Source organism: Myotis nattereri, assembly GCF_964212035.1.
Source record: "Myotis nattereri genome assembly, chromosome: 2".
Classification (NCBI taxonomy): Eukaryota; Metazoa; Chordata; class Mammalia; order Chiroptera; family Vespertilionidae; genus Myotis; species Myotis nattereri.
The window spans coordinates 176,749,997-176,762,160 of NC_138076.1; the positions used below are offsets into that span (position 1 = coordinate 176,749,997).

The window sequence follows — 12,164 nt, forward strand, 5'->3', positions numbered from 1 at the left end:
TGCTTCAGCCCATGCTCATTCCCATGCTAATACCTTAGTGGCTCACTCTTCCAGGTGACTATCTCAACACTTTTTCTCCTCAAATCCCCAACACCTCCTCTCATCTCCCCTTTCAGCTGCTGACCTTGCTTCCTGCTTCAGTGAGGAAACTGAAGCAGCCTAAAGAGGACTTTCAAAGGCTTCTCTTCATTCAAACCTGCTAAGGTACCCACATCTGCATCCACATACTATCTGCTTTTCCAGGCATTGCCGTAGATGTTGGCAACACCTTGCTCCTTTCCAAAGGCAATCCCTCCATTTTTGCACCAGATCCTATTCCTTTCTTCTTCATGCAAGGAAATCAAGTACTCCAGGTATGCTCCCCTTTTCCTCTTACATCATCAAAATTTCCTTCCCCACTGGGTCATACCCATCAGCAATCGGCATTCCCACATACAATTGTTTCGTTGATCTTAAAAACAAAAAACAAAAAAACCTTTCCCTTGAGCCTATTTTTGCCCCGTAGCTACCTCCTCCTTTCTTTGGTCCTCTGTAGACAAAACCAGCTCCTGAAAAAGTTGCCTCTATTCTCTTCTCCGTTAATTCTCTCTGAAACGTACTCTAATCAGGCTTTTGCTCCCACCACTCCAGAGAAACTTCTCTTAATGAGGGGACCAATGATCCCATCTTGCTAAATCCAGGGGTCAATTCGGTTTCCTCATTTTATTTGACTATTAGCAGCATTTCTAATACTGATCACTTCCTTTGTAGACATCACTTTCTTCATTTGGTTTCTGGGAGCCATTCTCTGTTTATTTTCTTTCTACCTCATTAATAATAATAACTATTATTATTATTAAATTTTATTATACTATAATTTTATGGGGGTGACATTGGTTAATAGGGTCATATAGGTTCACTATTATTTTTAGTGTCACTTCTTGTCCCCAACATCTCACTGCTGAGGTAGCCTAGGGCTCAATGCTTGGGCCCTTCTCTTTTCTATTTACACATCCTGCCTTGGTGATCTCAGTGAGAAGCCTTAACTAGTATCTATCTGCTGATAATTCCAAAATTTATATTTCTCTCCCAGATTGTTCTCTCAAACTCTCAGCCCTCATCTTCTACTACCCATTCAACATCTGCATGTGGAAGGCTAATTGGAATTTAAAGCTTAACATGCCTAAAACTTAACTTCTGATCTTCTCTCCTAAAACCTGTTTTGCCTGAAGCTTTCCCCATCTCAATTTTCAAGCTAAAATGCTTGGACTTTCTGTTATCTTTTCTCCTCCTTATCTCATATTCTCTATATCCAACCCATGAGAGAGTCATGTTGGTTTTTCTCTCAAAATATATTCAGAATTTTGGTGACCTCTTTTCACCACCTCCTCCTGTTATCCTGGCCAAACCACCATTTTCTCATATGTGGATGACTGCACTAACCTCCTACTCTTATCCTGGCTCATTAAAGTCACATCTCTCCTTTGCTCAACCGTTTCCAATAGCTTTCACTTCACTCAAAGTGAAAGCCAAAATCCTTTCAATGGTCTCAAAGGCCCTACCTAAGTGACCTGGCTTCCTATTTCCTCTCTGACTTCATGACAATGTGGTATTAGCCATGTTGGGATAGACACATAGATCAGCAGAACAGAGTCTAGAAATAAACTCAAACAAAGTGGCCAATTGCTTTAACAAAGGTGTAAAGGTAATTCAATGGAGAAAGAATAGTCTTTCAACAAATGGCAATGGGACAATTGAACACATATCCCAAAAAAATGAACTTCTACTGAAACCTCAAACCTTGTACAAAAGTCAACTCAAAATGGATCGTAGATCTAAATTTGATAAAGCATTTAGATAAAAATATAGAAGAATATATTCATGAACTGGGGTGGAGAAGTTCCTTAAAGCTGATTTAAAAAATATATAATAAATAAAAAACATAATACATAAAAATTTTATATAGACTTCATAGAAATAAAAAAACTTGTGCTCCGCAAAAGACACTTTTAAGAGAATGAAGACAAATACCATGCTTTCACTTGTATATGGGATCTAAGGACAAAATAAATAAACAAACAAAATAGAAAGAAACTCATAGATACAGAGAACAAATTGATGAATGCCAGAGGGGAGAAGGGTTGGGTAGCTGGATGGAAAATGTTAAGGGATTAGGAACTAATTAGTCAATAATATTGTAATAACTATGTCTAGTGCCAGGCGGGTACTGAAAGTATCGGGGGAACACTTTGTAAAGTATATGACTGTCTAACCCAGCCGTGGGCAAACTACGGCCCGTTTGAAATGAATAAAACTATTGAGAAAAAAGACCGTACCCTTTTATGTAATGATGTTTACTTTGAATTTATTTTAGTTCACACAAACACTCCATCCATGCTTTTGTTCCGGCCCTCCGGTCCAGTTTAAGAACCCATTGTGGCCCTCGAGTCAAAAAGTTTGCCCACCCCTGGATTCTAACCACTATGTCGTATACTTGAAACTATAGAAAATAATATCGAATCTAACTGTAATTAAAAATAAAATTTAAATTAAAAAACAGAATCAAAAGGCAAGCTAAGAGAAAGTATTTGCAAATCATATATCCAAAAACAAAGGTCTTGAATCCAGCACATATAAAGAATTCTCAAAATATATCTAAAAAAAGAAACAATACAATTAAAAAATGGGCAAAGTCTGGAACAGAAACTTTATCAAGAAGACTATATGAAAAACAGATAAGCACGTGAAAAGATGTTGGATATTATTAGCCATTAGGGAAATGCAAACTAATCCCATGATGTGATACCACTACACACCTATTAGAATGGCTAAAATAAAATTAAAAAAATACAGATAATATCAAGTGCTGGGAAGAATGAAGGGAAACTAGAACTTGGCTAGTGGAACTACAAAATGCCATAGCCACTCTGGACAAGTTAAATATACACTTACTACCTAACCCAGAATGCCCACTCTTCTAGTTACTTGCCCTAGAAAAATAAAAACTTTGTTCACACAAAAATATTCACAAACATGAACATATGTAGCAGCTCTATTTGTAATTGTTAAAATCCAAAAATAACCCAATGTCCTTCAACAAATGAATTATTTTTTAAAAAAGAACAAAACTGTAGCCCAGCCAGAGTGGCTCAATGGTTGAGCGTCAACCTATGTATTAGCCAGGAGGTCATGGTTCGATTCCTGGTCAGGGTACATGCCCGGGTTGTGGGCCCGATCCCCAGTGTGGGACTTGCAGGAGGCAGCCAATCAATGATTCTCATCATTGATGTTTCTATCTCTCTCTCCCTCTCTGTTCCTCTCTCTGAAATCAATAAAAAATCTATTTTTTAAGAAAGAGCAAAACTGTAGTATATCCATACAATGAAATATTATTTGGCAATAGAAAGGAACAAATTATTGATAATGCAACCACTTAGATGAAATCTCATAGGCATTAATGCTGAGAGAAAGGACCGAATCTCAAGAGGTTACATATTGTACAATTTCATTTACATAACATTCTTTTTTTTTAATATATTTTTATTGATTTTTTACAGAGAGAAAGGGAGAGAGATAGAGTTAGAAACATCGATGAGAGAGAAACATCGATCAGCTGCCTCCTGCACACTCCCCACTGGGGATGTGCCCACAACCCAGGTACATGCCCCTGACCGGAATCGAACCTGGGACCTTTCAGTCCGCAGGCCGACGCTCTATCCACTAAGCCAAACCGGTCTCGGCTACATAACATTCTTGAAAAGACGAAACTGTGGTGACAGAGAACAGATGATTGGTTATCAGAGGTTGGGTTGGGGAGGGTATGAGGACAAAGGAATAGCACAATACAGGGGAGGTCTTGGGGGTGATGAAACTATTCTGCATCTTGATTGTGGCTGGGGTTACACGAGTCTATATATGTGTTAAATTCATAGAACTATCCACCAAAAAAAATATCTATGAGTCTATAATTAATTAAACTCATCCCACAAACCTATTTATGTAACTTATATTTCCCAAAAGCACAATCAAATCACAATTATTCAAAGGTGACTTGTCTGTATATTGTTAAACCCTGCTTTCAAATTCCTGATGATGTTCATAGGGATATTTATTTACTAGTATAGTAGGTTCAGCACATGTTGGAAAGAACTTTCAACCAAAACACATATTTCTCTAGTGGAATCCAACAGCCAATAAGCAGGCACTAACATGGTTAAGAGTCAGGTTGCCTGGTTTAGGGCACCAGCTTCACTACTTTTGGACACGCTTTTTAGGCTCTCTTTGCCTCACCTGTAAAGAGGGGAGAGAAATAGGACATGCCTTGTAAGTTTTTCGAGAGAATTAAAAGCGATAATGAATGTAAAGCGCATGTGATAAACTATCATAAACGTGAGCTATGATATTATTATTTATTTAAACCAATTAAAAACAGTGATAATTCTCTATTGTTTGGTACTTTGCATTATTTCAGAGAGGTGTGAGGTCCATCCCCAACAAGTATGGGGAGCAGGAGAGAAAGTGGGACGGAGCTTTCTGACTCTACCCACACCACGCCTTTAGAGAACGGTAAAAACATCTGTCAGTTGGAAATGTCAATTTCATCCCAATAACCAATTACTCGGCCAGAAACAACGAAGACTATAAGAAAAGCTTGGTTATTTATTGGATGCGTTAATTACAGAGTTTAATCTTTTCCGCCTGGCACAGGTCATCAGTAAGCACATTTGACATTGTACTGAGTGATAATGCAGTGACCCTTTCAAGAACTAGCCAGGTATGAAAGGTTATTTACACTGATAATAAGATCACCCAGACGGCTCTCCTCTTCCAACCTATGGGCCTTTAAATATGTGCTGTTTATTCTTTTGGTGCCAGGATGTCAGCCACGACGTCTTGCTACTGTCAGAAGGTACTGACTGGGGCCTCTCCCTCTACTCCAATGTACTTTTCTTATTGTTTCTGTCTTGCTGTGTGTGAATAAGTCTGATTACCAAACTCTGAAACAATAAATAACACTTACAAAGTCCTCAATTCCTTATAAATCACTTCCATGAAAAATATTTATCTTCATAAAAATCATAGGGAATAGGATAGGTGTTATTATAACGTTTATATAGTAAATAGTAAGTGTAATCACACAACCAGTAAATGGTCCAGTTAGAACCGAAACTCAGATTCCCTGATTTATAATTCTACACTCTCACCACACCACCATTGATACAACAGAAGCAAATAGATGTTTAAAGACTGGCTGAAGAGCTCTCCATGGAACAAGGTGAATATGTGCTGGTGGCTGAGGTCCATGGCATCTAATTGCTGTTTAAATGATGTTTTTCATTTACTCAGTCACAGCAGGCCCACCTATTTGCAGGTTTAATGAGAAACTAAGATGCGTGTGATATTACTGTACAAAATGTTACATGTTTTCCTAGTCTACTTGAACTGCTATAACAAAATACCACAGGCTGGTCGCTTAAGCGACAGGCATTTATTTCTCACAGCCCTGGAGGCTGGGAAGTTGAAGATCAAAGTGCCAACAGGTTCTGTGTCAGGTGAGGGCCCACTTCCTGGTTCACAAGTGGACGTCTTCTCACTGTATCCTCACATGGTGGAAGGGGCAAGGGAGCTCTCTGAGATATCCTTTATAAGGACACTCCCACCCCACTCATGATGGCCTCCCTCTCATGACCTAATCACTTCCCCAAGGCCCCACTTCCAAATACCATCACATTAGGAATTAGGTTTCAACATATGAATGTTGGGGGGGAACACAACATTCAGTCTATGGTATATGTTGTCTAAAACAGATCCCTTTCTATTTCTATGATACTACAGAGTAGAGGGAAATAGTTTCTACACACTGAATTTTGGGCACTGAAATTTCCCAGGCATCTGGCTTATCGTAAGTAAGCACCGAGGAGACCTCTGCTGAATGAATGAATGCATGACTGCAAGGTTGAAAATCCAAAAAGATAAAAAACAAAGACAAAATACTCAAAACCTAAGTCCAACGTTTCAAATTGTCAAGGATTCCCAACAAGAGTAAAGACAGTCAACATTATCATGCTTTTTAAAAGCAAAGACCTATTTTTTTTAAGAGACACTGGACGCCAGTCTAAGACGGTCATAACCAGGATGCTGAGGCATCCTGCAACTGTGTTACATGAGGACATGCTAATGGGTCTAAATATGTTTATCCTGAAACAGAAGACAAAATAGTTCTTTCCAAATATTTGAAGCTGTTGGGCATGAACTAAAATTGTCAAGTGGAATAGGAACTTTTTAAAGTGTGTTCTCTATAGATCCAGAGGCTAGAAATATGGCCAGCTGGTAAAAATTGCAGGGGTCAACTTTTCACTGAACAAAAAGGAGCAGTTTAATACTTAGAGCTGCCAAGCAATGGGAGGGCAGCCTTGGGAGGGAGTTGGAAGACAGGGAATTACAGTAATTTGGTATCCCCATTGTCAAGGCATTTGACATAGGACCTATACATTAATATTATCATCTCCATGTTAGAAATAAGGAAAGTGAAGCTTAGAGAACAAAAATAACTTGTCCATATCAACAGCTGGTAAGTGGCACAGCTGAAATTCAAATCTAGTGGTAGTTTTTTGTTTGTTTGTTTGTTTTTTCCAGTTCAATACAACTCAATAAACATTATTTTTAATGTCTGCTTCTGACCAGGCACTGTGCTGGATAATGAAGATACAAAGATAAATGGCAGATAAAAATCCTTTCTTTTTTTTAATATATATATATATATATATATATGTATATATATATATATATACATATATATATATATATATATATATATTATTGATTTCTTACAGAGAGGAAGAGAGAGAGATAGAGAGTCAGAAACATCGATAAGAGAGAAACATCGATCAGCTGCCTCCGGCACATCCCCCACTGGGGAAGTGCCCGCAACCCAGGTACATGCCCCTGACCGGGATCGAACCCAGGACCTTTCAGTCCGCAGGCCGACGCTCTATCCACCGAGCCAAACCGGTTTCAGCTAAAAGTCCTTTATTAATAGGACTCACAGTTCATCTTCTCCATAGTGCTAGAAGTGTCTGCGAAAAGGCAACATGACCATTCAGGTCTATCGGGAAAAAGTTATTAACCTTAACCAAATAATCACTATTGCTACACTCGTACCCTAAAAGTTTATAGATGTGGATTCTTTATGATATAATAGACATAGTTCTAAAATGTTGGCATAATAATAATAGATTTCTGGAAATTCAGCCACTGGTATATTTTAAAATATTAAATGGCCATATCCCAGTAAAATATTACCAACAAGTTAAAAATATAGCTATTGTGCTAAAGCTTCAGATATTGTGCCAGAAATTTCATTAGCTTGAGGCAAGATTCAGAAAAGGGAAACTTGTGCTCTTGGCAACTATAGTGACATGGCTTGGGGGTGTCTAGATCACAGCTCGGTTTTCTGTGTTCAGATCCTGGATTGTCACTTATCACCCATGTGCTCTGGACAAGTTACTTGACCTCTCTCTGATTCACATGCCCCATCCGTAAAGTGAGATGATATAATAATAGGACCTACCTCTATAGGGTTGTTATAAGAATTTAGAACAGTGCCTGGCACATTGCTGGCAGTCAATAAACGTTCAGCTATTTGCACTTTAAAGTATAGACTTAATCTCTACTAAGGTCAATAATCCAGTGTGCCACTCCAATCTTCTGCTTTCCACCCAAAGGGGTCCATCTTCTGGGACATCTCTTTTTTTACATAAATGCCAGTTCTGGTTAGGAATACTGGCAAAAGTGCATTGTATGCTTTGTAAATATTGCAGTAAGTTCTGATTTATCTTATTAACAATTGAGACTACTCAGTAGTATTAGAAGTTTCACTATCCTATTTTGTGATTTCATCAATGTGGATTTTAGTTTAACTTAGTACCAAGTAAGTGTTCAATAAATATTGTCCAAATAAGCCTATTTAGGCTATCTTCTAGTCTAGTATGTTAAGGCCTATAGTTTGGAGATTTAAAAAATGAAATTCCAACGTGTTTAATAATTATCTGCTTAGGCACTATAGTAATCGATATGTTCTTATTAAGCTCTCAGCAAAATGATGCCCATCAAGGCAACCCAAAGATTTTTTCTTCTCCTCTGTCACTGGCCCTTGTAGGATTAACTCCTAATTTGGTTAAGATTAACTCCTAATTTGGTTCTTTGACTTGGGTGATTCTTTTTATACTCCCTATACTTAAAAAAATTACTTAAAGCAGTTTTCCATTAAAGATATATATACAATAAGACTGATTAAAATGTTTAAAGATGAGAAGATTTATATGAAACATCTAGGTTCATATCTCAACAGAAAGAATTTTCAAGGTAACAAATTCAAAGATGTATTCATCTAATATTTCTTTAACTTAAGAAATGGATCTATATAATAAGTGATATCTTCAACAATATTTTATGAAATATGCAGAAAGTTACCAATGACAACAATTTGTTTATTATGTATTTACTACATACTAAAATAATCTTTTTACAAATGCCATGAGTAAAATCCTAAAACTTTTAGCAGAGTTGTGACCAAATATTGATTTTCTAACTCTAATGCATAAAATTTTCCATTTTTTCCACTATATTATCCTATACCTACCATATATAGAAGAAAATTTGACCTTGTAATCATACAGACATGTGCATATACACATGCAAACATATGTACAAAACTTTCATAATTCACACACCACATATACACACACATATACTTTTGCCAGTACCAATAATCTTATTGAAGTAAGAGATGAGTCCTTTCAGTAAGTAAAAATGACTCCATTAACTAAATGATTAAATTCACACAGCATCTGTCAAGCTGACGATTTACTACATTTTGCATTGGTTACCCTTGTCCATTTCTCATGGTCCATCAGGTCATGATTTTTTTTTTTCGTTTCATGATCTCGTTTGCAATCACTATACATCAGTCAATGCCCAGAATGTGAAAAATAAATAAAATTGAGCCCACAATAAAAACATATCTAGAATTTTAATTTAATACCAGTCATCAAAAGTCTGGATCAATATACCAAAAAAATAGTATTCCTTTTCTCATTTTATAAATGTAATCAGTTCTAAATACTAAAAGTCTTATTAGCTACATTAAAACATGAGGCATGGATGAAAAACAGCAGGCCTTGGGGTGTAGTGATACCACTAGCTTTTAGCCCTGCAAAGAAAACATCAATAAATTATATTGTTGGCACACTCAGAAGACTAGGAAACCAACCAACAGCTTGCCTTATTTCCCCTTTTAGTTACCTCACAAACCTGACTGAATACATTCATCAGCTAAATAGCCTTGAGCTATTTGAGATTAAAAATTTTGGATGTGACAAGTTATTCTCTTATTGCAAATCAACTACTGAAAATGCACAGAAATCGAAGGACTATAACCAAGTGATTCATTCAGGGGATTGTGGTACTTACAGCAATTCCCTGAATTGTGAGCCTATGATATTCCCTTTCCCAGCCTTTGCTTAGCCCAAACATCTAAATTAGTGGTTCTCAAAGTGTGGTCTCCAGAGCAACAGCCACAGATGCATGTGCTGTGAACTTATTAAAAATAAAAATTCTTGAATCCTGTTGAGACCTACCGACCCAGACCCTCTGGGGGTGGCGCCCAGGACTCATGCTCTGATGAATTCTCTCGGTGATTCAGGTGGTCACTAAAATTTGAGAACTGATCTGAATAAAGGACTCCTAAAATTATTTTTGCCTCACTTTATTCCTCACTTGCATCCTCAATCATAATTACCAACTCCTGCTGCTTATTATAGATCTCATTGGAAACCACACTCAAGCACAGTGTGAGGATGCTCCGTCAATCACTGCTGTCTTGTCTCAACAGAAAAACATCTCTGGATTCTCTGCCCCTTCCTCAGCTGCAGCTCTGTGACTGTAGGGATGTACACCTTTGAGGATCCATCCAACTGGCCATTATGACTGCTTGGCTCATTGGTCACAGTTCTCTACAAATCGCCCTCATGTGCGTGCACTTGGCCCTCATGTTGTTCATGTCACACCCTCTCTGCTAACTTGCCATGTGAACCTGCTGCTCACGCTGCTGAAGTTGCCCCCCGTGGATGTTCAATATCTTGTTTAATCAAGGGTGATGGTTTGTGTCACCACATGGCCTTCTGCCATGGACCGTCTCATAAGGAAGCCTGGAATAGGAAGGGGGACTGGTAATTCCTTAGGAGGAGGAGGAAGGGCTGGCACTACAAAGAGTAAGCAAGCGATGCCCCAAGCCCAGCACAGAGAGATGAATCAGATAAAGAACTGGAGAGCAGTTTGGTTTTCAACAATCGTTTGCAGCTAAGGGAAGTGAGGCAAGGCATCACTTCCTGAAAACTATCTCACGTTCTTATTACTTAAGTGCTAAGAATACTACCTTCACCTTGGTTGGCTCCTTTCTCTGTCTCCACAGATCATACTACTATATTTGGGTATGTCCAAAGATAATGAACAGGGCAAAGCAGAAACCTTACTGTAGATATTCACTGAGTTCATTATAATATGGACACGTGTAAATGAAAATTACTGATTAAATTCCAATAAATTCTGGATAACATCTCTCAAAATAATGAAACGCTATTTGTAACATGTCACTGATTTTAAGAAACACATCAGTGGGTTACTTCTATTATATTTCACAACATTAACATTTTTCATCCTACCTTTTCCTATTACTAAAATGCTCAACTAATAAGCCCCCTTGGTAGTGGACTTAACACCTGCTGGTCAACCTCTGCTGTACCGGTTCGAGGTAATTATGAATTATGAATGAGGATGCAAGTGAGGATGCAATTCGAGGACATCAGCACCGCTTCTGCAGCTTTCATATAAAAAACTGGAGTAAATGATTTAATATGAAGTTTCCAAAAATGTCCTTAACAGGGTTTGGTGGATGAAGCTGCCTTTCGCTCACTGTGTCCCCAACATCACTGTCACACTGACTCTGCCTGGCCCAAAATGGTCTGGCGCGTGATGCAGCTGTGGGAAAGCTGGAGTGAAATAGGGAATCCAGGGGAGGCCCAGAGACTGAGGAAGGAAGGCTCCCAGGCCTAATTCATACCAGCTCTAATTTGCTGCCTTGTCTACAACCAGAGAAATCGCCTATGGTTCTGCATCGCCAAACTCTAAGAAAACTCCCCCAATGTCTCTTTGCCCAGTGCAAAGAGTCTTGAGCTAACCTTACTGTCATTTTGAATCAGTGCTGACACAGAGCATCACAGCCAACCATTCTTCTCCACAGCGTATTACAACAGGGAAACGGGAGAGAAGTGTTAAGGTCACTACATGTATTTTTTAAATATATTTTTATTGACTTCAGAGAGGAAAGGAGAGAGAGAGATAGAAACATCAATGATGAGAGAGAATCACTGATTGGCTGCCTCCTCACACACCCCACTGGGGATTGAACCTGCAACCTGGGCAAGTGTTCTGACTGGGAATCAAACAGTGACCTCCTGGTTCATGGGTCATCGCTCAACCACTGAGCCACACCGGCCAAGGACTATATTTTTTAAACACCTTTGTGGAAGCAGCAAGCCCACTTCCCAAATACTCAATAAACAAAGGTTTTAATTCTTAACGAACAATAAGAGAGAAGCTCATCTCAGAACAAGCTGCCATTTCACTAAAATTGCAGGAAAAGTGCCGGCATCGGAATTAGGTGCCTCTTGCTTAATATAGCTCCTCTGATAGAACTTGACCCTATTTCTCTCGCCCCCAGATTGCTCGCAGGGTGCTTGTTTACCTCCTTCAGGTCCTGCACCACAGCGGTGAGCCGCTCGTTCTCTGCCTGTATGTTAGTGACCACGGCCCGGCTCTGCTTCAGTTCGTTCTGCATCTCCAAGATCTTCCCCAGGTAGTAAGCTTCTTTCGAGGCTGACTCCTGCAGCAGCGTTTCCTCCCGAGTCTCTCCATCCTCAGCAACTTTCCGGTGGATGGAGAAGGACTGCCCAAAGGCCTGCAGAGCATTTGAAAAGAAAAAGAGTACACAGTGAAATGCCCCATAAGAATGCTAGTAAACAGGCCTGGGGAAATGCTTTGCTTGTAAGAAGAGCTGATCTGCAAGACCTCCACAAGCAAAACTACATTTTTTTATAGAACAGTCTAGCAGCTTTCATTGATACTTA

At 38.8% G+C, this 12,164-nt stretch overlaps 1 protein-coding gene across 8 annotated transcripts in view; it reads right to left on the minus strand.

The window, feature by feature from the left end:
* Positions 1–12,164, minus strand: part of BICD1 (BICD cargo adaptor 1) — a 195,165-nt gene that overhangs the window by 94,598 nt on the left and 88,403 nt on the right. For all 8 annotated transcript variants that reach the window (XR_013995554.1, XR_013995555.1, XM_081083677.1 and 5 more), the window contains exon 2: positions 11,783–11,995. Coding sequence is in view for 6 of the 8 variants with exons in the window: in XM_081083677.1 (XP_080939803.1) it covers positions 11,783–11,995 (213 nt within the window). In the remaining 2 variants the exon portion in view is untranslated. The remainder of the gene's footprint in view (positions 1–11,782; positions 11,996–12,164) is intronic.